This window comes from Megalops cyprinoides, chromosome 2 (genome assembly GCF_013368585.1).
Source record: "Megalops cyprinoides isolate fMegCyp1 chromosome 2, fMegCyp1.pri, whole genome shotgun sequence".
In the NCBI taxonomy this organism is placed as follows: domain Eukaryota; kingdom Metazoa; phylum Chordata; class Actinopteri; order Elopiformes; family Megalopidae; genus Megalops; species Megalops cyprinoides.
Genome location: NC_050584.1, coordinates 59,465,001 through 59,488,310, shown reverse-complemented (window position 1 = coordinate 59,488,310; position 23,310 = coordinate 59,465,001). Strand labels below are relative to the sequence as shown.

The 23,310-nt window shown below is 46.8% G+C and overlaps 1 protein-coding gene and 1 non-coding gene across 2 annotated transcripts in view; both read right to left on the bottom strand.

The window, feature by feature from the left end:
• Positions 1–23,310, bottom strand: part of LOC118771410 (partitioning defective 3 homolog) — a 357,648-nt gene that overhangs the window by 208,004 nt on the left and 126,334 nt on the right. Inside the window, exons 3-5 of the mRNA XM_036519397.1 lie at positions 21,147–21,327; positions 4,979–5,160; positions 848–985 (exon numbers count right to left, since the gene is read on the bottom strand). Of these exons, the coding sequence (XP_036375290.1) occupies positions 848–985; positions 4,979–5,160; positions 21,147–21,327 (501 nt within the window). The remainder of the gene's footprint in view (positions 1–847; positions 986–4,978; positions 5,161–21,146; positions 21,328–23,310) is intronic.
• Positions 7,742–7,814, bottom strand: trnak-cuu. Its single transcript has one exon. It is a non-coding gene; the product is annotated as a tRNA-Lys (tRNA).

The following is a 23,310-nucleotide window of genomic DNA, read 5'->3' as shown; positions in this document are numbered from 1 at the left end:
TAAGGTGTGAGAACCCAGTGGGACTCAATATCTCAAAAGGCTGTGTGTGTGTGTGTGTGTGTGTGTCTGTGTGTGTGTGTGTGTCTGCGTGCTTATATTCCACCTAAAATACTTCACACAGCCACAGAGAGGTGGCTGATCTATCGACAGAGAGGGAGATTGCAGTTAAAAGGGGTGAAACGCTCAGATGAAAGCAATCCTTTCACCAACGCCGCTCTCCTCAAGGTCGCCAGTGTCCTCTATAAATGAGAGCGCTCTCTCCGAGCCTAACTTTATTAAAAGTTCACGGCATTCCGTTCTTCAGTGGTGCAAAGGCTGGTCCGCAAGGCTAACTAACAGGCGACGTCTCAGCCACGTCAGGGAATGCGGGTATATAATTACAGGTAAACATATTTAAAAGGGCAGGGGGTCGCAGTGTGGTGTAGTGGTCATGACTTGGCCTTGTAATCGAAAGGCTGCCAGTTTTGTTCACCTGGCGGGACAGTGCTGTTGTACTCTTGGGCAAAGTTCTTAACCCATAATTGCCTCAGTAAATATCCAGCTGCATAAATGGATAATACGTAAAACCGTTAACCTCTGTAAGTCGCTCTGGATAAGAGCGTCTGCTAAATGCCAATAATGTAATAATGTAATGTAAAAGGCACTTTTTTTAGCTGTATGAGAGGAAAAAAACATATATAACAAAAAGAGTTCTGTTACGTCCCAAGCCCAGCACTCTCACTGGGACTCATTTGTGAATGTCTCAAGGCCCACGTAGCAGAGCAAGATGGCAAGGCCTGGGTCTGGGTCCCATGTGTTGAAATGCTTGCTGACGGCTGACCGTGAGCCCTGAAAGGTGAACCCATACCTGCTCCTGTCTCTCCAGCCACCTGTCCACCATGGGGTGATTGGCACTCAGCGAGGAGCGGGCGTTCTCCCTCTGAAACTGCCCGCCCCAGTTTCCCGTGTCCCGCGGGAGGCTGCGGTAGGCATCCATACCTTTCCCCTGGGAAACAGAAGAGGGAGAAAGACAATCTCAGAAACGCCCTGAAACAGGCAGACATTTGCAACCGTTACATTACATTCATTTATCAGACGCTCTTATGCAGAAAAATTTCCAGCACAATAGAACATAAGTGTATCCATTCACATTGAATGAGCAATCGTGTCAGACCAAGCTAATGACGCTCCCAGCCCACTGACTGTGAGCACAACACTATTCGTGCCATACCACAAGTTACCTTGTGCAACCTGACCAGAAAAGCGAAGCCAAGTATACCACTATACATCCATGTAACACACAGGCACAACTTCAAATGTCTCCTATCAATGCTTATACAAGTTACCACACACCATGCCTCACAGGCATACAGGTTTTCCGTTACATATGATGGATGGTTCAGACAGTAATGCTCTTCAGCTAAAAAAGGAGATATCATGACTGGCATGTCGGCCCTGCTTACATTGGACGAGAGCCACGTGCTGACACAGCTCTGCTTACATTTTGTTTTGGGGAAAGCGCAAATTCGGCGGACCCGAAACAAGAAAGTACGCACCCTGCCAGAGCTACAGCTGAGCATGACACGAAAACCGTTAATACAATACTTTCAGGAGGGTGAAATCGACCCCCCCTTTACCCGCTCCACTCCCCACCTTTGGCTATCAAGTTCCCATCTAAATCCCGCTTTGTTGAACTTATAGAGCAAACATGGAGGTCAGACCAGACCCAGAAAACCCACAGAGCGGAGAGGCTCGTGGCAACAGAGGAGCGCTATTGGTGTGTGTGTCGGGCCACGCGCGTGACAGCCAATAAAACTCTTCCCTTATCTCCAGGGGGTATTTCCACCGCTCCTTACTCTAAAGTAAGACATGCAGTTTACTAATGTGGGCGCACGCAATACCGCGTGACCGAGGTCAAACGTTGTAGGGTCAGCAGGGGGGGTGGGGGGTGGTTTGGGTGAGACAGCTCGTAAAATCTGAGAGAGGGGGCTGCAGAGGTGCCTGGTGATAACCATCATGGCCAGAGGAGCCTGCCGAATGGAGCAAAGCCAAAAAACAAAAAAAAAAAGAAAGAAAACGGCCTCTCTAACTTTTTATGATGTATAAAACAACACTGAGAAAAGCAGATGCTCAGAGTGGTAAATCACCGCACTCATATTTACTACTCTGCTCGCCCAGCACCCATTTATTTTTTAGGAGGAAATGGCCAAAAGGTGGGGGGTGGGGAGGGGCGGGCAGCCGCAGACGGCGAGTGTTGGAAAACTCATCGGGGCGAGCAAAGATTTTACAGTGCTAGCGGATAAGGACCCCCCCGGGGGGGAAGCATGTATGTTCGCTGAGATGTCGCCAAATCAAATTTTGGATTCCAGAATCATTTTGAATCCAAATATGGCAAAATAATGAAAAGCAAAGTAATAAATAAGGTCAGCACTGGGGAAAAACATGACATCATCACCCTATGGATTATACTGTATTTTATATTGTATTTTGCCATGTGTCTGCAGGGAATATGAAAGCACCAGCATTGCACATATCATTGGTATACTTAGCTCAAGCTGTAAAGTCCTGGCCAGGTAGACCGTTCCTGAGCCAAGTCAACACAAGAAATGCATCGGCTGATTAGTGGGTAAAATGGGCCCTTCAGTTTCAGATTTTGAAGAAAAAAAAAAAAAACAGTGTAGCAACTGTAGAAAACTGGTGCAACTAACCCAACTCATTTTGGCGGATGGAAGACTAGCAACAGGTTCTGAAGAGATGAATCGGCTGTGGAGTGTGGACTCATTCAGAGTGAAAATGAACTCAAAACACCATACGACACCATTGCAATGGTTGCACACTGGACGTAAACTAAAACAAGTGAGGCACTGTTGAAAACACTGAGCTCAATTAAACCTGCAAAAGGAATTAGGCCACGCTACATTAGCACACATAATTGCATAATTGCATTGTAGTTAAACAAGTCAAAACTGTGGGACTTCAGGTAAGTGTTGTGTAACTGCTGCGCAAACTAACCATGGTATAAAAGTTCTATAAAACAGTAGGACTGTTTGGCTTTGTGGAGTTTATTTTGACTTATGATTTTAAGTTTATTTTGACTTATGATTTGAAGTACACATACGCTCAGCATTAAAGGTAGGCGTATGGGTTTGGCTGAGGTTATTTCCCAGATTAATCCATGTAATTACATAAATGAATTTCTATTACACATGTATTTAAATGTTTATACTGTGTTATTATGCAGTAATGGCACAGTAATTACACTAGGCATGCACTTAATTTGAACTGAGTTCACCAATGTCCACTTTGCCTAAAACACTTATATTTATAGTAACACTTTCCTGAGTACATTTTAAATCATTCAGCCAAGAGTTGCTGAGGGAGTTGTACCAAATTTGACATTCTGAACTCACATTCTAGAGATTTTACAGGCTGTAGACATTCTAAATTGAAACATTCTGCATGAATTTAAGAAATATGCACACATGGTTTACCCCATGCTCCAGTCATACGGAAAGTCCTATGTCTATTTGTATAATTAGTAGTGCAGATCGTAAAAAGGACACTGCATTGATCAAAACCAGACGCTTATCCTTTCATGTTATTAACAGGCCTCCAGGGTTCCAACCTCACACCTTGACATTTCAGCAGGACAACAATCTGCTTTGCACAGCAAAATGAAACAGGAAGAGGACTCCTTTTTTTAACCGTTTTAAATGAAAGCATTCTGTAAGATTATGAAGGCAGTGACAACTAAAGTGCTTTTAAATAGGATTATCGGGGAGGGGACCGCTCGCGGACGCGCTAATCTGGGCTAGGGCTGCCATGTCACATTCAGAGCACTCCATTTCTTCCCCCAGCTCCATTTGGAATATTGCCGCTTCCAAAGTACTGAAGCCTTGTCATCGCTATTAGAGGGCAACCATTTTGATAAGTTAATTGGCCTCTGTTTTCATTGGAAGGCGTGGGGGGGAGGCTGGGACCCAAAGAGCTTTCTGATTCATTTCAGGGCCTTGGGGGGGTTGACCTCGCCAGTAAATTACAACAACGGGAATGTTATCGGTTGCAAAGAAAAGAAAAGGTCTTTTTACAAAGTGGCGCGATTACCCAAGGAGCACCTTCAAGGTTAGACCAACAAAAAGGAGCCGGCTCTGTGAAGTTCCAGAGGAGCTGAAATACGCCATGGTAGGTGGGGTGGAAAGAGAGGTCAGTGCATCCTTGCACAGGTAATACATTACACTGCTTTCCTGCAGTCACAATTCAAACAATGACAAATCACACACTTACCTGAGAGAGATGATGTTTAAACCATATTCATACGTACAAGAGAATCATAACAGGTGTTGCTGATTACATTAACAGTAACAGTTATTCATACAACTGTAGGCATGAACATGATTTCGAACAGTACAAGGTATCGCACAGAAGTGAGTATAACTGAAGTTTTTATTAAACTTCCTTCATCTTTGATTTCCTTCAAATCTCAGCTCTATGAAAAGATGATAAGATAGTACTTTATTAATCCAAAAATGAAATTGCTTTGCCAACAGTCAAGCATGTGGGGAACATTAGGTACACAACATAAAACAATAGGACAATAAAAAATTCAACTGCACCATTAAATAACAAGTTGCAGAATTTCAGTAAGTGAGCTTCTTGCAGTTATTGCACTTACATATATAGATTTCATACTTAATTGATCAACTCAATGCACACAGCAAAGGCGGCAGTGTAGCATAGTGGTTAAGGAGCAGGACTCGTAGCTAAAAGGCTGCCGGTTCGATTCCCCACTGGGGCACTGTTGCTGTACCCCTGAGCAAGGTACTTAACCCATGATTGCCTCAGTAAATATCCAGCTGTATAAATGGATAACATTGTAAAAAACTGTAAGTGATGTAAGTTGCTCTGGATAAGAGCATCTGCTAAATGCCAGTAATGTAATGTAATGTAATGTAGTAAAAGGACCAGAGCGAACTCAGAGAGGACGTGAGAGAGGGGTTACCTTTCTCTCCAGGCTGTTGGTGGCGTTGCCGCCGGGGCTGGGTTTGAGGAAGCCGGCGGTGGTGGACCAGCGGGTGGGGTTCTTTCGGGACGGCTCCTCCGGGGGAGCGTGGGCCTCGCTGAAGGGGAGCGGCAGGCCCGCAAGAGCCGGGTCGCTGCTGCGGCGAACGTGCAGGGGCATGTCTGCAGTGGGGAGAGAGAGAAGCGGAGAGGCCGGGGTTCAGAACAGCTCGGACCGGACGGCACTGACAGCACCACGAACATCAGATGCTGCACGATACGCTGGGGTTTGACGTGTTAGAGCATAGCAGTGTTACAGTTTTAGCCCTGAAAGGTTTGTGGTGGTGCACAAACATCACACAAACATTTACAATATGAGGGACTACATAACATACATGACATCTGATATGTTATCTCATAAATGTTCTGTATAAAATCTCATTTTAGCCACTCATTTGCACTCAACAGCTTGACGAACTAAAAATCTTAAGAAAAAATACTTATGGGTATATTTACCGTACACAAGGAGCTACATGACACGTTGGCAGTTACGTTTTAAGAGCAATGTGAGGTTGGCAGTTACTATGGGATCTACAGAGATTTAGTTCTGTAAGCCTTCTCATTTAAGCCGCTCATTTGTGCTCAACAGCTCACCAAAGTGAAAGTCACAAGAAAACACGTCATACTTGTGCGAATATACACCGCGCGAGCTACATGACACACTGTGGTTCGACGTGAAGAGCAACCGTGTGAGAGCACAGTCACACGGGTGTGTCTCACTTCAGCCTCAGAGGGAGGCCCTTTGCTGCTCTGCCCGGAGATACAAGCAGCCTGCAGCTAGCCATACCATCCATTCACTGTTAAAATTACTGTCAGTCCACACCCTGAGTATCAGGTCAGGGGAGACATAAAGTCCGAGGAGGCTTTTGTTTTCCTGAGTCAAACCAGTTCTCAGCCGAGTGTGTGAGAGTGAGGGCCTCCCCTCTCCGCCTGTGACACAATAAGACACACAGAGCGAAGAAAGAAAAAAAGGATGGTGCCCCCGTTGGGTGAGCAGTGATGGATTCGAACTACAGAGCGTGAATGTGAGGCTGTCAGAGGCGTCGCGATTGGCTGCGGATTCCCAAGCACTTCTGCCAGGTGGGGGTGGGGGTGGGAGGGGAGATGGGGGCTTGTTTTCGGTGCCGATAATGGCCTGCCTCTCTCCTTCGCCCAGCGCATACCTCTCGCTCTGCTGCAAGCTGGCAGGGGTGGAGGCAACGGGCAATGAGGTCATGCGGCCTTTCTACCGGCGTTGCTGGGGGTGACGGAGCGAGGGGGGGGAGGGCACCTGCTTGCAGGGTGGGTGGGGTAAGACAGTGTGACTCACTGCTCTGTGACTTCCATAAAGCTTCTGAAAGAAGGGGGCAGACTGGCAGGAGGGAATGCTGGGTAAAGTGCCACGCCCAGCATATCACAATTCATGGCTGGAGCACCCAGGGGATTCCCATGGCCACAAAGGGCGTGTGCATTAGTTTATGCTTTTAGCTCTTAAAAAATGTCACATGCACACATAAATAGGACCCCCCCCCTCCCCAAAACAGCAGCAACTCATGGGTCTTCCTCAATTTCTCAACTTACCACATGTGAAAGCTCTTTAAATTGACACAGATTTCAAACAATGAATCAAAGTTGTTTTTTTTTTCCTGATAATAACTGTTTTTCTTTTCTCACAGGGAGGATCTGTTCAGGGTGACATTCCTTTTTAAAATGTAACATGGGAGAGATTTTTCACAGTCCCCAAAGACAACGGGCAGATGATAAAATGACCTCTGCAATATTATTTTTAAATTAATAAGTTATGAGAAATGCCTAAATGTATTTTCTCAGCCTGCAAAACAATGAATACTAAAACATGTAGTTTAGCACCAGATGTGATGGGCATATTTTACTGCTCAAAGTATTTCTGAATTTCACACCCTTAAAAATGTTTGAAAATAACAAAAAAGTAGTCTTCACAATGGATTTAAATCGCCAATTAATGCTAGCAGTAGTGATGCTGGTAGTAACTATAGTACCTACGTATATTTAGATTCATAAGCCTTCTAATTTCAGCCACTCAATATCTGCTCAACATCTAAAAAGTCACATGAAAACGTGATACTTGTGTGAATATATACTGTACAAATAAATAAATGCATGTATCACACGAGCTATATGAAAACATAAAAATGCACAAATTATATCAACAAAGTGCGTTAACGGAACTACGGAAGGCTCCAAACGTCTGTCTTCAGAAATGCGGGACTTAATTGTGTTAGAATTTTGTGTTGCAGAAGGAGAGACGAGAAGGCCGGCACAGATAGGATGTCGACAGTTTCACTTCCAGACTAATCACCCCGCAAATTCAATAATGATCTGTAACACACTTCCCATTCTATGGGGGCAGCTTGGGCCTGGCTCGGTTTGGATTAGACTAATGACTGAGTGTCAGGGCGGAAATATAATTGTTTATCTTAATTCTGCATCTGGCTTTCAGATGAGATGATTACCATTAGGGTAGGCATGGACAAAAGCCTTGACAATGACACATCTGTATGCATTTTCCCAGCCTCTGCAAATTACAGGATAAATTGCTAATACTGGTAGCGTATTAACCAAGGCCGCGCAGACATGCAAGTTTTTAAAAGCAGGCCTTAAAGGCGGCAGAAGATGGATAGATAGATAGATAGATAGATAGATAGATAATACTTCATTGATCAAAAAAGGAAATTGCCTAAAGCTACACCCAATGTGGGGCTCGAACCCATGAGCCTGAGATTAAGAGTCTCATGGTCTACCAACTGAGCTAGCTAGGCTTTTACGATGCTTTTGCAGGGACTACATGTGTCTCCTGAGCTGCTCACTCAGCTAACGCTCATCAGAGGCGATCTGGGGGTCGGGGTGAGCTTCGGGGCCCTGTCCGCTGCCTCTGAATCACTCCGTATGGATTTTTTTTCGGAGCAGGCCAAGTGAAGCCTCTGGAACCCATCGCGCCAGGAATGCGAGAACGAGAGAAATGATGGGAAAAGCTCAAATATCGACCAGATGTGCCGGGCCATAGTGGGGATAGGCCTGAGTGAACCCGGGGGGGGGGGGGGGGGGGTACAACTCAAAAAGCTATGCTGTTTTGTTTTGTTTTGTTTTTAAATTTTTTGGCGTTCTGTCTGTCTTTTTTATTTTCCTGATACTAGCCTAGCGTGGACAAATAAGGGAAAAAAATGTACCAATTAATCAGCTCCAAATGGATGGCTTTCAACAATAGCTCAATCCTTGCGAGATGACCGCAGTTCTAGGGTTACCATTCGCGTTTTCACCAAAATCATTTTCATCAGATCTGCAGCCGATAAAAAAACCACACGCTGTGTGTTCTGTTTAAAACGTGGTCCAACGAATGTTTGAGCAAATTTGGATACTGCGGACTAAAGTGGATTTGCATGGGTCTTTGTTTAATCCAACGCTGTTTTACAGGTAACATGCTGCAGGGGAATTTTCAGACAAAGAAGGACTGCTTTTCATCTCAACATAAAACCACTGCTTATTTTTGAAATAACAGTTTGGTGTCCAGACTACTACTGTTTCAGCTGGTATTACTGCCAATCAAAACGTGTGCAGTCATTTGCAAGAGACCGAGGCGAATACTTTAAACTTCATATGTATAGTTCATACACCCATGCATATGTAAGTTTCTTAAAATATGAAGTGGAGCAATAACTGTTTTCAGTATGATCAAATATTTCAGTGTAGCGCATCACGTGATTTGTTTATACATATTCATCTGTTTTTTTTTTACATTTACACAATAAATATCTCACCATAACAAGTAAAAGCCTAACTGACAACAGTGCCTTGGATATTATCACTCCTAACACATAAAAACAACTACCTGTGTGTATTGCTTTTATTCACAAATCACATCCAATATGTTACAGTACCATATAACAACATATGTTTATTGAGTGTAAAATGTTGGTTCCATCTTCACGTAACCATTTTCCGCCTAGCCTTTATTTTTTCACGTACATATAATAACGTGTGCGACGAGAAGTGGGAGGACTTTCAGGGGGACAGTGACAGTTAGGGGTGTCCCATGGCGTGCTCGGAGGGCATATTATCACAGGAATCTCATACCCCTAACCCCCCTTCCCCCGGCCAATACGGGCCCTACTGTAATGCATGATTGGATTAGCTCCCAGACCTAAATTGGCCGGTCCCGCGTTTAATAACCTAGACGACCACTTAAGACAAACCGCCCATCGATCTGCAGTGAACCAGGAGACAGCGGAGGGCTCCCTAACAAGATGAATCTGTAATCTTCCCCGCAGAGGGGGGATTAAAACCAGAACAGGCCAGCGCAACTCTGTTAGCCAAACTCCCACCGGGGAGAGGTCATTTTGCTCGGATACATTTGTCTCTGGAGCTTCAAACAAATGTTAACATGCTTACTTGTTCATTCAGATCTCCTCTAATGGCCAGAGGGAGAGTGCACCTGCTTAGGTGGAAGGCAGCACATCATAGTCTCACCTCAAAATATGAAAAATCGATGGTGCCAGCGCTTTTCTTTCTTACCTTACCTTACGCACGGTGCTGGACCCACTAGCGACGGATGATGGCCAATGGCCAACAGTAACGTGGGGTAACTCTACTGCTTTCTACTGTATTACCTCTGGGTTTTTTTTCCCCAATCATTTAAATTGACGGAAAGTATACTCTGTCCTCAAGGGGGGGGGGGGGGGGGTCCAGTCACAGTCAAGTGGCTCCTGACAGACTGCCAATGAAGAGCACCGTAATGGAAGAGGAGGAGACCCAGTGGAATATTGATAAGGCTGGACGACATGAGGTGAAACGATGGGCTGGATGTAGCTTGGGGGGGGGGGGGGGGGGGGGGGGGGGGGGGGGGTATTTGTTACTTCCTTTTGTATTTCCGACGCAGGCGACGTCCAGCTCGCCGTCAGCTTTAATTCTGCGGAGGGGATCCGAGGCCATAAATCGTTGCTATCACACTACTTAGTGGCACCGATTTACAGCTTCGGCTCCCCTCAGAAAAATTAATTTGAACTGAATTTTACTTGAAGAAGTTGCATTGGAAAAAAAAAGAGAGAATGAATATGAAACTTCACAGTGCTCAGTGGGTAATTTGTTTCAAAGAATGAATAAAATATAGAATGAAGTCTAAATTGGTAGCCTTTTAAAAAAGGCTCCGTCTCACCACAGAGTAAATATTGATGCGCCTTTGTATGCGGAGGAGACCGAACAAAAAAATCTGTCTGAGATGACTTGAATACCTAATTGCTGCTTAGGTAAAGAGCGATCGCTGAGGGAAAGTGACTTGAAAGGACAGGAAAATCATAGCTGGAGCCCAGTTAGCAACAGCAGTCCTGCAGCAAGCAGTAGGCGAATCAAAAACACAGAGCAAACCTGGGCGACATGCACTATAATTTGAAGTAACCTGCATGTTTTTCATGAAATATGCATGCCTGTGTGTGTGCATCTGTGCGTGTGTGTGTGTGTGTGTGTGTGTGTGTGTGTGTGTGTGTGAGATCAAGGTGACATGTTAAAATCTATGTTATTTTATGGCAAGTAATACCAATGCACGCGCGTGTGTGTGCATGTTTATGTGTGTAAAACAGCCATTGACCTTTAAAAATGTGCGTTATTTTCAGTTTTCTGTGATTTCAAGTAACATGTGTGTGTATGTGTGTGTGTTTACATGTTTATGTGTGAAAACAGCCTTCGACCTTTAAAAAGACTGGAGGAAAAATGGACAGGCTGGGGGGGAAATGGAGAGCCACTTAAGAGAGGTCTGATGGACGCTGTGCAGAGAGGTAGCCGTGCCCGACCCGCTGTGGGTTAAAGAGCTGCAGCCGGGCCCACTCCCACATACACTGGGCAGGCAGTGCTGAGTCTCCATTCGCCCCTGGGAGGCGGACAACAGGGAGGCTTTCTGGCCCTCTCAGCTCAGCAACCAGCCTTCACTCACAGAGACCTCAGAGCACTCCGGCCTTCACTTGCACTGAGGTGCCAAGCCCACCCAGCTATAACTCCGCCCACTCACAACCCCGCCCGGCTGTAGCTCCGTCCACTTGTAACTCTGCCCACCTGTGACTCCGCCCAGCCCCAGATGCCCGTATATCACCTCCCACTTTCGGGAGCTCTGCTAAGGCAGCAGTCTATGCCTGGGTGAGGAAGTGAAGTTGGACAGGAACTGAAGTGCCCAAAGGAAGGAGAGCATGTTCCACACAAAGGAGAGCTCCAGAATAAAGCAGCCAGGGGAAGCAGCTGAAACCCAGAGGGATCCCACGCAAAACGTTCCTGTTCTTTAGCTCAGCAGCTGTGGGTAGGAAAATGCCCAAGAAGCGTGGGCCGGCTCCATACGGCCACCGTCACACGGACAAAATTACATATGTGGGCCGCCCAACAGCGACAGCTCCTGGCCAAAGTGCTCCCCTGCCACCTCACCTGGCCTCAAGGCCTGTGGAGCCATTCTTTGGGTCACTCTCCTTCCTCCTCTCATGTAACAGCGTCTGAATGGAGCAAAAGGCCCAGCTGCACACAACATCCATAGCTCAGCTACCTCAGTAAAGGTTTGTAGGACCCCCGAAAGGGCCACACAGAGTCAACACTCCTCAGCCTGGACCAGAGTGCAACAAACCTTTCAGAGAAACAGAACAGACTCCCGAAAAACACACTCAAAATCCACTTCCCCCAAGTGCTTCACAGACGCGGCTGGTACACCTCCCAGACCCAACACCACATGAAACATTGAGCGCAGAGACGAATTCCATTTTCTGGGGACTTTTTTGCACATTCACTCGTTGTTTCTTTTGGGACAACAACACAAGGAGCTCAGAGCTTTCCCTAAACAAATTGTGTCTCCTCCCCTTTCTGACTCCGACAGCCAGGGAATAGTTACGCACAGAAATGGAAAACTGCGGACCCTGGAGGACTGCATCATAATCAGTAAAGTAAACACAGGACTCGCCATGGTGACAAGAGCCGTGCCGCACCTCCTAAAAATAATGCAAAGTGTCTTCCATTCGCCGCATGGTTTCGTGGTAAGGAGCAGGAAAACAGCGGCAGTAAATGTAGTTCATTAAACCCTACGCCGGTGTTTCTCATGATTACACATCGCTCCCCACCGCAAATCTTTAATATCGCCACAGCCAAACCAAAGTGCTCATGGGTAATTAGCGGAGGCGGTTGTTTGGACAGCTGTGAGACGAATCAGGTGGGTCTGCAGTTACCGCGGCTGATCCAGGAGTGATTTGAGGCGGCGGCAGGGGTGGGGACGGGGGATGGGGGGGGTAGATAAGCGCCACCATTTCTGATGCCATTGTAAAAGCGTCTCCCGGATCTGAGAAATGCCACTCGCAGTCGGAGCCTCTCAGCACGCCGCAGATAATATTTTCATCATGTCACAACGGTCCAGGCTGCCCGATCCGCTATCTGCCGCACCGTATAGATTACCGCGCAAAGCCAGCCCTCTAATCCTGACTCTTTCACAGCGTCCTCCAGCAAAAAAGGACCAGAGCAAAACCCAAAACTCATTTATCCTGCTTTGTGAATTTCTGTATTTACAGAGGAAAGTATATGTATGTTCCCCCCCCCCCCCTCCTCAAATCTTCTGGGGATGAAAGACCTCCTACAGCAGAAATGATAGGGGAGCCCTTTCCTGTGGCCCTGCCTGAAATTGCCTATTGAACCGCCTGCTCTATGTCTGATTAAGGCTACCTGTGGCGTGCAAGGCAGGGGAAAACAGCATGTGAATATGTAAATATGCAGCCGGCTAGCAAACACGTCCCGAGCAAAATAGGGGTCAGCGGAGACAGAGGAAAGATGGAGGGAAGAAATGAGTATGAGCCGTCAGACTCACAGCCTTTAGTACTGTGCTGGTCTGGGTAGCTGGGAAAACGAAGACAAGCAACACGAGCACATGGGCCAAAGGCTTCAGTATGACGAGAACCAGGATAAGTGTGTGTGTGTGTGTGTGTGTTTGTGCGTTTGTGCATGCGTATGTAAATGTGAATGCGTGTGTGTGTGTGTGCATATGTATATGTATGACAGTTGGTCCTAGTAAGTTATTTTCATCCCTGAACAACGTCTTTCAGTAGTAGCGGACTCCTACATGACCACTAATGGTTCATTAGCTTGCAAAACACAGCACAGGCGACTGGAATTTTACATCCAGAGAGAAAAAAAAATGGCACATGGTAAAACTGGCGGCATGGAGATGCACCCAGACATATGCGGGACCAGACCAAAGAGCAGACGCTGAAAGTGTTGCGCGTGGCGAAACTTCAGCGCGTCCGGTCCCATGCGGAGAGCGATGGGGAGTTCTGGGCCAAGACTGTCAGGCTGCAAGAGGGATAGCAGAGAGCCAACCTCACCCCCCACCCCTTCCTCAAACAGACCCCCTACCACTTACATGTTACCCAGAACCACAGCCGTCGCTCTGACTCATACGTTGAGAGATGGCCAGTTGGGGCCGGACGACTGTTAAATGCCTTGAAAAATTCATGGGGACCCCATGCCTGCCTCCCCAAACTCCCATTAAAACCCTGAGCGTGCTGAGAGCCCGGCACCCCACGCCCTGGATCGTGTGCAAATCGGTCAGCTTCTTGCAACAAAGCGCACCGAAATACCAAGCAGCACGCAACTACATCAAAGCATCCAGTTCTCCAACATGACTGTTATACCGCTGTCAGCCATTGGCTAGGAACACTAGCAGCACTAGCCTTTGTGAATAACGCTAGTAGGAGTTTACAGTATCACTCACTTGCCCTTTTCAAGGGTGACTGACTATTAAAGCTCCAGAAGTGACAAAGTAGCTCTACAGAATTAATTTTAGCACTACAGAGGACAACAGAATACCCATTAAGGCACGAACTTCACCGTACTGTAAACTCTGCTGTCATACTTTTCATTTTGGCCTCAAGAACACTGTACAAAAATGATGTTATGGTTTCTCAAAGTTATGACAGAGAAACATAATCGGATCGGCTCATTTAAACCCCTGAAAGGCTGTCAAACTAATTTGACTTCATTTTCCAGATTGTGCCCAGATCTACTGCGTATGCAACTGACTGAGTTAATCTACAAAAAATAAATAGAAGCACTAAGAAAAATAACAAAAAAAAAAAGATTAACTGAAATATTTTCTTAAGATCAAAGCTCTGATTACTTAGCCAAAAAAGCACTCCGCTTGTTTGCTTTCCATTTTTCCTCTACTTTCTCCAGCCCAACGGATTCCATTCTGTTCTCCCTGATGTATTTCTAGCCTGGTAATAAAGCTGCCACACAGACAGAAGCAGATATATGGGCTCCAACCGCAGACCTTCGGCTGGACAGGGACACTAATCCCATGCGCTCACAGGAGGAATGCAGGCTGGCCTATCCCAATTTGTCAGGCCCACTGGAAACTAGGGAAAGGATTCCAGGCTATACGTGAGGACCCTCACCCTCTCATCCTCAGCACCTCACCTGGCTACCATCTCTGTGTCTCTCTCAATGATTCTTTCTCTTTGTCTGTGCCCATTCAATGTCTCTCCATCTCTGTCAGTGACTCTGTCTCTCCCTCTCTCTGTCTTCTTCTCTCTGTCTCTATCTGCTCAGTGTCTGTCTCTATCAGTCTCTGTCTCAAACACTCTCTGCATCTCATCTAGCTAGCACCGCTCTCTTGGCTCTCAATGTCTTTTTCCCCCTCTGTCTCTGCCCACTCAATGTCTCTGTGTCCATCTCTGTCTCTGTCTCTCTCAATGCCTTCTTCTGTCTGTCTCTGCCCACTCAATGTCCACCTCTCTGTCTGTCTCTCAAGCACTCTCAGCATCTCATCTATCTACCGCCTCTGACTCTGTCTCTTTCTCTTCATCACCACCCTCTCAATATCACTCCCTCTCTCACACATCCTTAGCATCTACTTGTTCTCTTTCTGTCTGTCTGTCTGTCTGTCTATCTGTGTTTCTCTCTCTCTCTCTCCTCTATGCTGGATATTCATGTGTAGCATTGTGGTGCTGGATTGATTTGATTGGGGGGGGCTAATTAGCAGCACTGCAGATAGTCAGACCTGCTGGTCCCTGCAGAGTTACACTCTCCCCCATTGGAATGAGTAGCCTGCCACCTGTAGATGCCCCCAGTCCCCACAGACACACCTTGAGGGGGGCTGTGTGTGTGTGTGTGTGTGTGTGTGTGTGTGTGTGTGTGTGTGTGTGTGTGTGTGTGTGTGTGTGTTGGGAGAAGGAGGGGTTGACCTTCACACACCTGAGTGAAATACTTCTAAAGTGAATACATTTACCTGCGGGGCACTGGAGGAACTGAGTCTTTGCCGAGGCAGTCCTTATTCCTTATTGATGCGCTTCACATTGATGCGTTTCACCGTCTGTGCACCCCGCTGAATACAAATGATCACTGCAAAAATATGTGGGGAGACAGTCCGTCGAGACCACGTGAGTTGACAGAGTGGCCGGGCTTACCTACATGCCTGCCCAACCCCCCCCCCCCCCCCCCCCAACCCCACCCCACCCTGCCAAGCTGTGTCTGTGGCAACGGCGTCTCACAATATCAACTGAAGTGTAGCGCTAAGAATATATTAGCGCATGAGGACCTGCTAATGGAGCGTCTCTATTCGTGTCCAGAAACACAAAGGCTAATAAGTCATTTTAATGGAGTTTCCAGCCACTGCATTGGCTTAGAAACACGGGAGCAAACAACCGTGATCCTTAACAACAGTCGTGAACGGTATAATTTCCTACAGGGCCTATTAGAATAGACTCAGATGGGAAATAAGATAGGCTGGAACAACCTAATCAGAATTCATCCCGAAAATAATGAAAGGTCTGAACAAAGTAATCCCCAATTATGGATTTGGCCCTGCCTAGAGAGTGACAGCGTGGGAGGGGGCTTCTTACAAAAGGAGAAGAAACAGGATCAAAATACGCATTCAGGGGACAGAGAGGACTGATTCTCGCAAAAAATGAACTCCAGTCAACAGCGTGCTTGTGTTTCCTGTCTTTCTCTTTTTTTTTTTTGTTTTGATGTACCACAGGGAACGACATAAGGAAAAAAAAAAAAAAAAAAAAGAAGAGTTTGGATATTTTGATGCCTGATTTTGCATTCACAAAGAGCTGGCACATGAAAGGACTTTGTAGTCTGTTTCTCCCTTTTGAGTCGGGGCTTGAAAAACACTGGCCCCTCTGTATACGCTGACATTGTTAATGATGTGGCTGATGCTGTTATTGACGCTACAGCAACAGCAGAGGAAAGACAGAGGGGGCAAATATCACCTGGCACCGAATTAAACTGAGCTGGCACTCTGACAAAGAGCAGAAAGGCAAGACGCCACTTCAAGAAAAGACCGTTCCCCTCCCGATACGCCGGCGGAGTGAGCCGTGCACAAAAAGGTCTGAGAAACAGAGGGAGGGACGTCCGCTCTTCCCTGGAACTTTGAAAATATGATATACGCTGTTTAGAGACGTGCCCTCACACATGTTTGAACCTTTTATTCGTCGTGAAAAGGAATAAAAGATTAGGGTTACACAGCAAGGCCCGCATAATAAGCTCTGAAATTTAATCCTCTGAAGTGATAGCTTGTTTCTTTTGTGCGCGTCCATTAAATTGGATGACATGAAGAAGACCAAACAAAAAATGTTGGCTGTTCAAACAAATACGCCTCACCAGAGCTGCCCGGTCCAAACTTCCCATGGCCCTGCCCAGCTGGGGTGAATAAATCACCAAACATCCTATAAGGGGAGAGACCCTAGAGCATTCAGCCGGCTCCTGTGGGGCATTAATACTGAAGCCCCAAGCAGGTTCATAACAACCATCCGACAGGGAAATACACAGGGTGCCGTGGGGGGTGGAGTTGGTCACATGGTGACACAGAGCGTGGGAGAGTGATGGGATTTCTGTTTCAGAGACAGTCGTGGGAGAGCGCAGGGTGGAGAATGCAGGCAGCACCATGGAGGTCCGACGGGGACAAGGGTTGCCAGCTCAGAGACGACTCCCCCTGTCCACTCGTATTATGACCACTGTGTTATCACACGCTCACACAACCACACTCCCACTGGTGTTGAGTGGGTGACGGTGGTGGTTGGGGGGGTTGGCTGAGGAATGATTTCATGCTCGTAGTGCTTCACACTTCATTCCTGAATCAGCTTCTTGAACATCTAATGGTGTCAACTGTAACAATAATTAGCCATAATAAGCTTTAGATTAAAACTGTGTCAGTTTTACGGTTATATCCCTAATAGTTGGAATTATACGAGCTCTACGCCCACTTCGGAGATAGCACTGAACATTAAGGCCACCCCACCACCCTATCTTGCAGTAATTTGCCATGTGAGGCTTAATGTGAGAAGGCAGACCATAAAGAGTTGACATACCTAATAAACTCCATGCTAACACGGGCTGACAAAGGCGGCTCAAGGACCTCAGAGAGGTTCACGGTGCCTTTGCCTTTGTGCAGAGACTGCCGGCTGGTTATAACAATGAAAGCCACGGTCGAGGCAGTGACTTATTGCATTGAGCTTGGAGGACAGACGCAGAGAGCACCATGCACTCTCTGTGATGAATTCAGCAGGAGAACCAATCCCTGGGAAACTCCCTGGGAGTCCACCCACTTTGGTTTTGCGATATTAATCTTTGTCGATTTCATTAACCTGCTTACTGGGTGCGAGATTGAAGTGAGGCCTATTGAAAAAAAAAAATTGGGATGAGAATATGTGCGCTGACCCCCCCCCCCTCAGTACAACCCATTTGCAGTTCAAACTCAACCTGTTAGCTGTCTATAATAGGCAATCAACCCTGCTGGGAAGATGATCGTGCCCACCTGGGAGTGAAGGCAAGGAAATGACCTCAGACAGCTCAAAGCCGTGGTTACGACTAAGAAATCCACAATCTTCCAATATTTCTTCAAAAACGCAATGGGTGACAGAGACTGAAATCACATGCAGACCGTTTCAACAATGTAGAACACTTCTGCTGTGATGTATTTTTTTTCCCCTCGCCCCGGCAGCTGCGTTTCCAGTGAAAATTCGTCACTGGGGAAGATGGAGAGCGGGCGGTGCGTCTATCCCCTGCTGACTTCTGTGCGGCTGCAATTTAAGAGCGAGGCATCCTAGCGGTAAGCCACTGACAAAACTGATTAAATAAAAACGCCGCGGCTCTGCTCGCGCGTGTGTGCCCGGAGTTTCTCCCGGCAGGCAATCACTTAATGAGCGACACACTCATGTGTCATCGGGGGTGACTCGGTGCTGGCAGGGTACCTGGCACTGCCACCGCATTGTCACTCCTCGCCGGCCGCGGACACCCGCGCGCAGCTTAGGGGAGGACGCCTCTGCTTGGACTGCCGATACTGCACCGGGAGATGGTTGAATGAGTTGTGGGAGGCTCCCTCCGTGGCGCCCTAGGTTCACCCCGGCGCACCAGGAGGAAGTGTTCTGAACTGCCTTGTGAAAAGTAGGGAGTTAGCCCGATCCTGCTCGATGGCAGGAGTCCCTCCAGCTGGGCTGTGCTGCTGCAGGCATCCACTGCAGGCATCCAGTCGGCCATCTCGACGTCTGACTGGTGGGTTGTGGATGACGGGCCAGCAGCCAGGCATGCTGGGTAATGGGAGAAGGAGGTGAAGCAGAAGAGACAGCAGCACCAAGGCTATGGAGATTCAAGAAGAAATCCCATGGAGGGGCCCCAAGCAGAGAGGGCCCTGCGAGCAGAGATACGAGGCCTTTCCCTAATGAGCGAAGGGTCCTCCAGACCTGCAGGGGGTGCTCTGAGCTGCTGCACCGCAGATGTCAATGTCAGATTCACTCATTAGGTCTCCACACAAATACTGTGAAACTTTGGAAAGCAGTGGCATGCTAAACAGCAATAACAACAAAATACACTAGGTTTTGTTTTTTTGTGGGAGGGGGGTGGTAGCAACAACAGATGGTGTAAAGAAAGAAGAAAAATAAACCAAAATGTTACGCTACTGCCATTTAAAACATTAAAATTCAGTGAAATTAAATTTTATCAAGTTTTTTATTATTATTATCATACTTTCATGTTGAGAAAGTTCAGTGCCCCCCATTCCAAGTAATTATGAACATATTACATTCATTACAGCAATTTACATCTCATCTCCAATCCAATTATTAGTTGTCTGACCTCCTCAGAGTGTTCTAATATGAAAACGTAAAATGCTCCCGAGATGTGAGGAAAACAATCAATAAAATTCCGGCCATCATTATTCCAGATATCCATAATAGTACGCTTCAGAGCACAAACTTAAAAGGTAATGGCAGTGCAATTTGAGCCCTGATTTCTGTTATTGCTGTCTCTAATGCACTCATTCACACGCCCCCCCCCCCCCCCCCCACCAATGCATCACAAGAAATGCTTATTTTCCAATTCAACATCGAAACCGATTACCCCTCGCAAAAAAAGAAGGAACGAACAATGGAACCTTCTGGACCAAACAACTTGGCAGTGATAGCAGACCCTGTAATTTAGATCTGAGTGATTGTTTCAAGACAGCAGGCATTCAATTACATGTGACAGCCCAAGAACAAAAGGAGATATCTGCCCACTTTAAAGAAATACTAAGATATGAACGTGAAGCAAAAAGGAAAGTCAAGGCGGTAAACCACAGAGGGCCTGCCTTCCTGTATCATTCTTAGCAAGCCATAGGAATGAAACTTGGCCGCGAAAATTGTGCTGTATTTTCAGTATACTGTAGTAGTAACTGTATACTTGTGATTTTTCATAAGCTGCCCCATCATTTTCCATGTTCTATCTGTGATATGAGAAGATTGATAATGGCAGTTTTTTTACATTTTACATAATGGGATCGGCCACGTGCCTCGCTTACATCATAGGCTCTGGGAAACCGAGATTACCGGAGCCCGGACCTCAATTACATCACAACGGCGGCCAGATTGGGAACACATTCATAGCGAGAGAAATCCCTTTATATTGGAGGCGGTGAGGGCTCCCAGAACACAAAGGCCTCCTGAAATATGGGAGGAAGAATTGGTTCCCGCTGACAGCAATCATATCACAGAATTTCCTTCACACATTGGGTCTGCGCTGTATCACAGCGCCTCCACCACCAGCTCTGTGAGAGTCATAAAAAAATCAATAGTTCAAAAGGGAGCCCAAATAACATCTGAGACATTAATTTTCTATTACTCTTCTGGAGGGAGAATGTGTGTGTGTCTGTGTGTCTGTGTGTGTGCGCACGTGCTTGTGTGTTCTTTGAAGATACCAGCCTCCAAACACATACTGATTTCTTTCTCATTTTGTCCTCTTTCTTTGTATTCTGTCGGTACTTACAGAAATCTCAAAAATGTCAAGACTAAATGAGGCTAGCTAAGGACTGCTTTTAGAAACGTGGATCATGTCTCTTTTTTTTTCCTGACAAAATGAGCACCGCAAAAAGTTGTTCGAGATCAAATGACAAACACAAATCATGGCGGCCTCAAAAGGTTAGCGGTGGCAGAAAGCCAATACGGAGCTGGAACTTCTAACATCCGAACTGTGCCATTCTCTCACCTGCTAGACTCTGTGGAGCAGTTACCAGTGCCCCAACCCCCCCTCCCTGAACCTCAGATAGAGTTCTCCTGCCTCTCCACCCACACTGTCAACACAAGACACCCCGAAAAATCCAACTTCCTGTCCCCCTCCTCATGCACTGTGGAGCACACAGCCCAGCTGTGGTCCCGATTCAACTCAACCGCTGAGGGCGGCACCTTGACGATTTCCCATAAATCTTATGGTGGAGGGCATCATGACCTGAACTGCGTTGCTGTGGAGTGCGGCACTATCGGAAAATGACAAGGGGTTGTAAAATCTGGAGCAAAGCTGGGGGCGTAACAGCATGGAAGTGACAGTTTATCGCTAAAAACACGAATGTTCAGAAAGAGGCCTGCTCTCCTGGTGGACCCACAGGGAGGCCTGGTTATTACTTGGACTGGCCCTTTAGGGATGCTGGAGATGGATTTATGCGGCCCTCAATCCATTTCTATCACCCTGAGCAAAGAACACACTGACAGACGATGCCACCCCTAAAGAGTGTGAGAAGATTCGGTTGGGGGAATGAGCCCACAGCTTTCTGGGGCTTCAGACTTCAGTCGAAATGCCACCGAGGTGGTCGTGTGGAGATGCCAGCTGTGACTTACTGGTTCTGAGGGCGGACGGGGTGACCTCGATCTCGCTGGCCGCCTGGTAGGGCTGGAAGGCGGACACATTGCTGGAGTTGAGCTCGCTGCCGAAGATCTCCGGGCTCTGGGTGCCCGTGGAGCTGGCGCTGGTGCCATCGCCCCCGTGGTGTGGGTCCTGCTCGTCATACACGGCCACCAGCTGGAGAGAGGGAGCGAAAGACAGGGGAAGAAAGAGAGGGGGAGGTGAGAGAAAGAGAGACAGAGAGAGCAAGAGAGCGAGAGAAAGAAGGAGAGAGAGAGAGCGAGAGAGAGAAACAGAGAGAGGGAGAGACAGAGACAGAGAGAGAGGGAGAGAGAGAAGGAGAAGAAGGAGAGAGAAGAACAGGAAGAAGAAAGAGAAAGTGAGAGAGAGGGAGAACAGGGAAGGGAGAGGGAGATACAACAAGGGAGAGAGATTGGTCAATTTCACAGCAGTTACTGGAAAAAAATAACAGCTAATCTCACAAGCGCCTTTTCCACCTCTGTGTTGGGCATGCACCAAAGGGCCCGATGCTAACACAGCAGCTGTCATATCTCCTCGTGTCTCCATGAAGGTAGTCTGCTGACATGTTTTCTGTGCTGATAGGAGCACACTGAGAAACACTAATCCATCCCACCTCCCCCAATAATTACTGAATCCAAACAAAAGTGGATCTGCCAGCCACTGTGATGGCGCCCCTGCCAAGACATGGTGCTGTCTTCAATAAACCAGCTCTTTACACTGACGGGCAAAAAGGTAGTCGCTTGCAGGCGGAAAGGCCTGCTCCAAAGATGCGTTTTTATTTCTTTTTTTTTGCGAACGAAAAAGCTCTCCCTCAAATGGGGCCGGCTGCTTAGCTGCCAGTCCGTGCTGTTGTTTCAGGGGCCGCGTGGGGACCCCACACTCGGAGCCCCAAGGGGGAGGGGGGGGGGCGGGGCACAGCTGCCAGGAGTCCTCCTTGGGACCCAAACACTATTTGAAAACATCACTAATAGCATCACACTTACAGGGTGATTAGCTGCCGCTTCCAGATGCACATTACACTTGCGTGTGTCCAAAACAAACAGTGAGCTCTGAAGAGGGCATCAGACGCTGTTACCTCTACCGCTGACTCATTCATCTACACTCATCCACTCTTCACTCCCCACGGCATTCAGTCCAAGTCGTGACTCCGTAAAGGACACAGGTACAGAAGCAGCAGTAACTGACAATGCATGTAGACTGCAATGCCATAGATTTGACTGGGAAAAACTTGCCTTAACCATTATTCATTTTTGAATTTTCATTGCTGGAAAACATGTATTTTATATGATGTTGCTGTGTGAAGTATCTTTGTTGTTTAATGTGGTATCTGCAATAATCCTCTCTTTCATCTAATTCTCCATAAGTGTGTGTGTGTGTGTGTGCGCATTTGTGTACTGTATGTATTTGCATACATGTGTGCCTGTACTGTGTGTGCATTATCATAAAACGTGTGTGCAGGTCTGTGTGTGTGCATGTGCGTGCAAGTGTATACATGTGTATATGTATGTGGTTTACCACCAGCATAAATCGCAGTGACACTGTGCGAGTTTGTTTTTGGCAATTAATGCAGATTACATTTACTCCTCAATACCATTTTTTTTTTTGCAGCAGCGCTGACATACTTCTTGCCAATGAGGCTGTGTTTGTCTAAGCGGCAATGTTATTGAAAGCTTTTCACACTTTGGTTTAATCGCTTTTTCTTTGGTTGTCGAAATTGCACCCTCCGAGTTATGTAGGGATATTACTGCTTTTCAGAACTGCAAAGCAATCAGGGTCCACCATGTTACGAAATAAGATTCCTTTTATATTAAAATCAGACACTTTGAAGTAGAATTTACTTGACATTTCCTTTATTACAAAGCTTGAAGGCCACGAGTGTGAAAGCTGCTCTGTGTTGCTTTTATGTTCAGCAGATATATATTAAGGCCGCTTCTGTGAAAAGGGTATTGGTAAGTACATTTTCCTTAACTGCTTTTTTGATCCTGTTTTTTTTTTCAAGGGCAGATTATTCTGCTAATCTAGACAGTTTATCACCGTTACAATGAAATTTAAAGTGACTATCAGAGTCTCAGTTCACCTGTGTGTGTGTGTGTGTGTGTGTGTGTGTGTGAGTGTGTGTGTGTGTGTGTATGCGTGCAT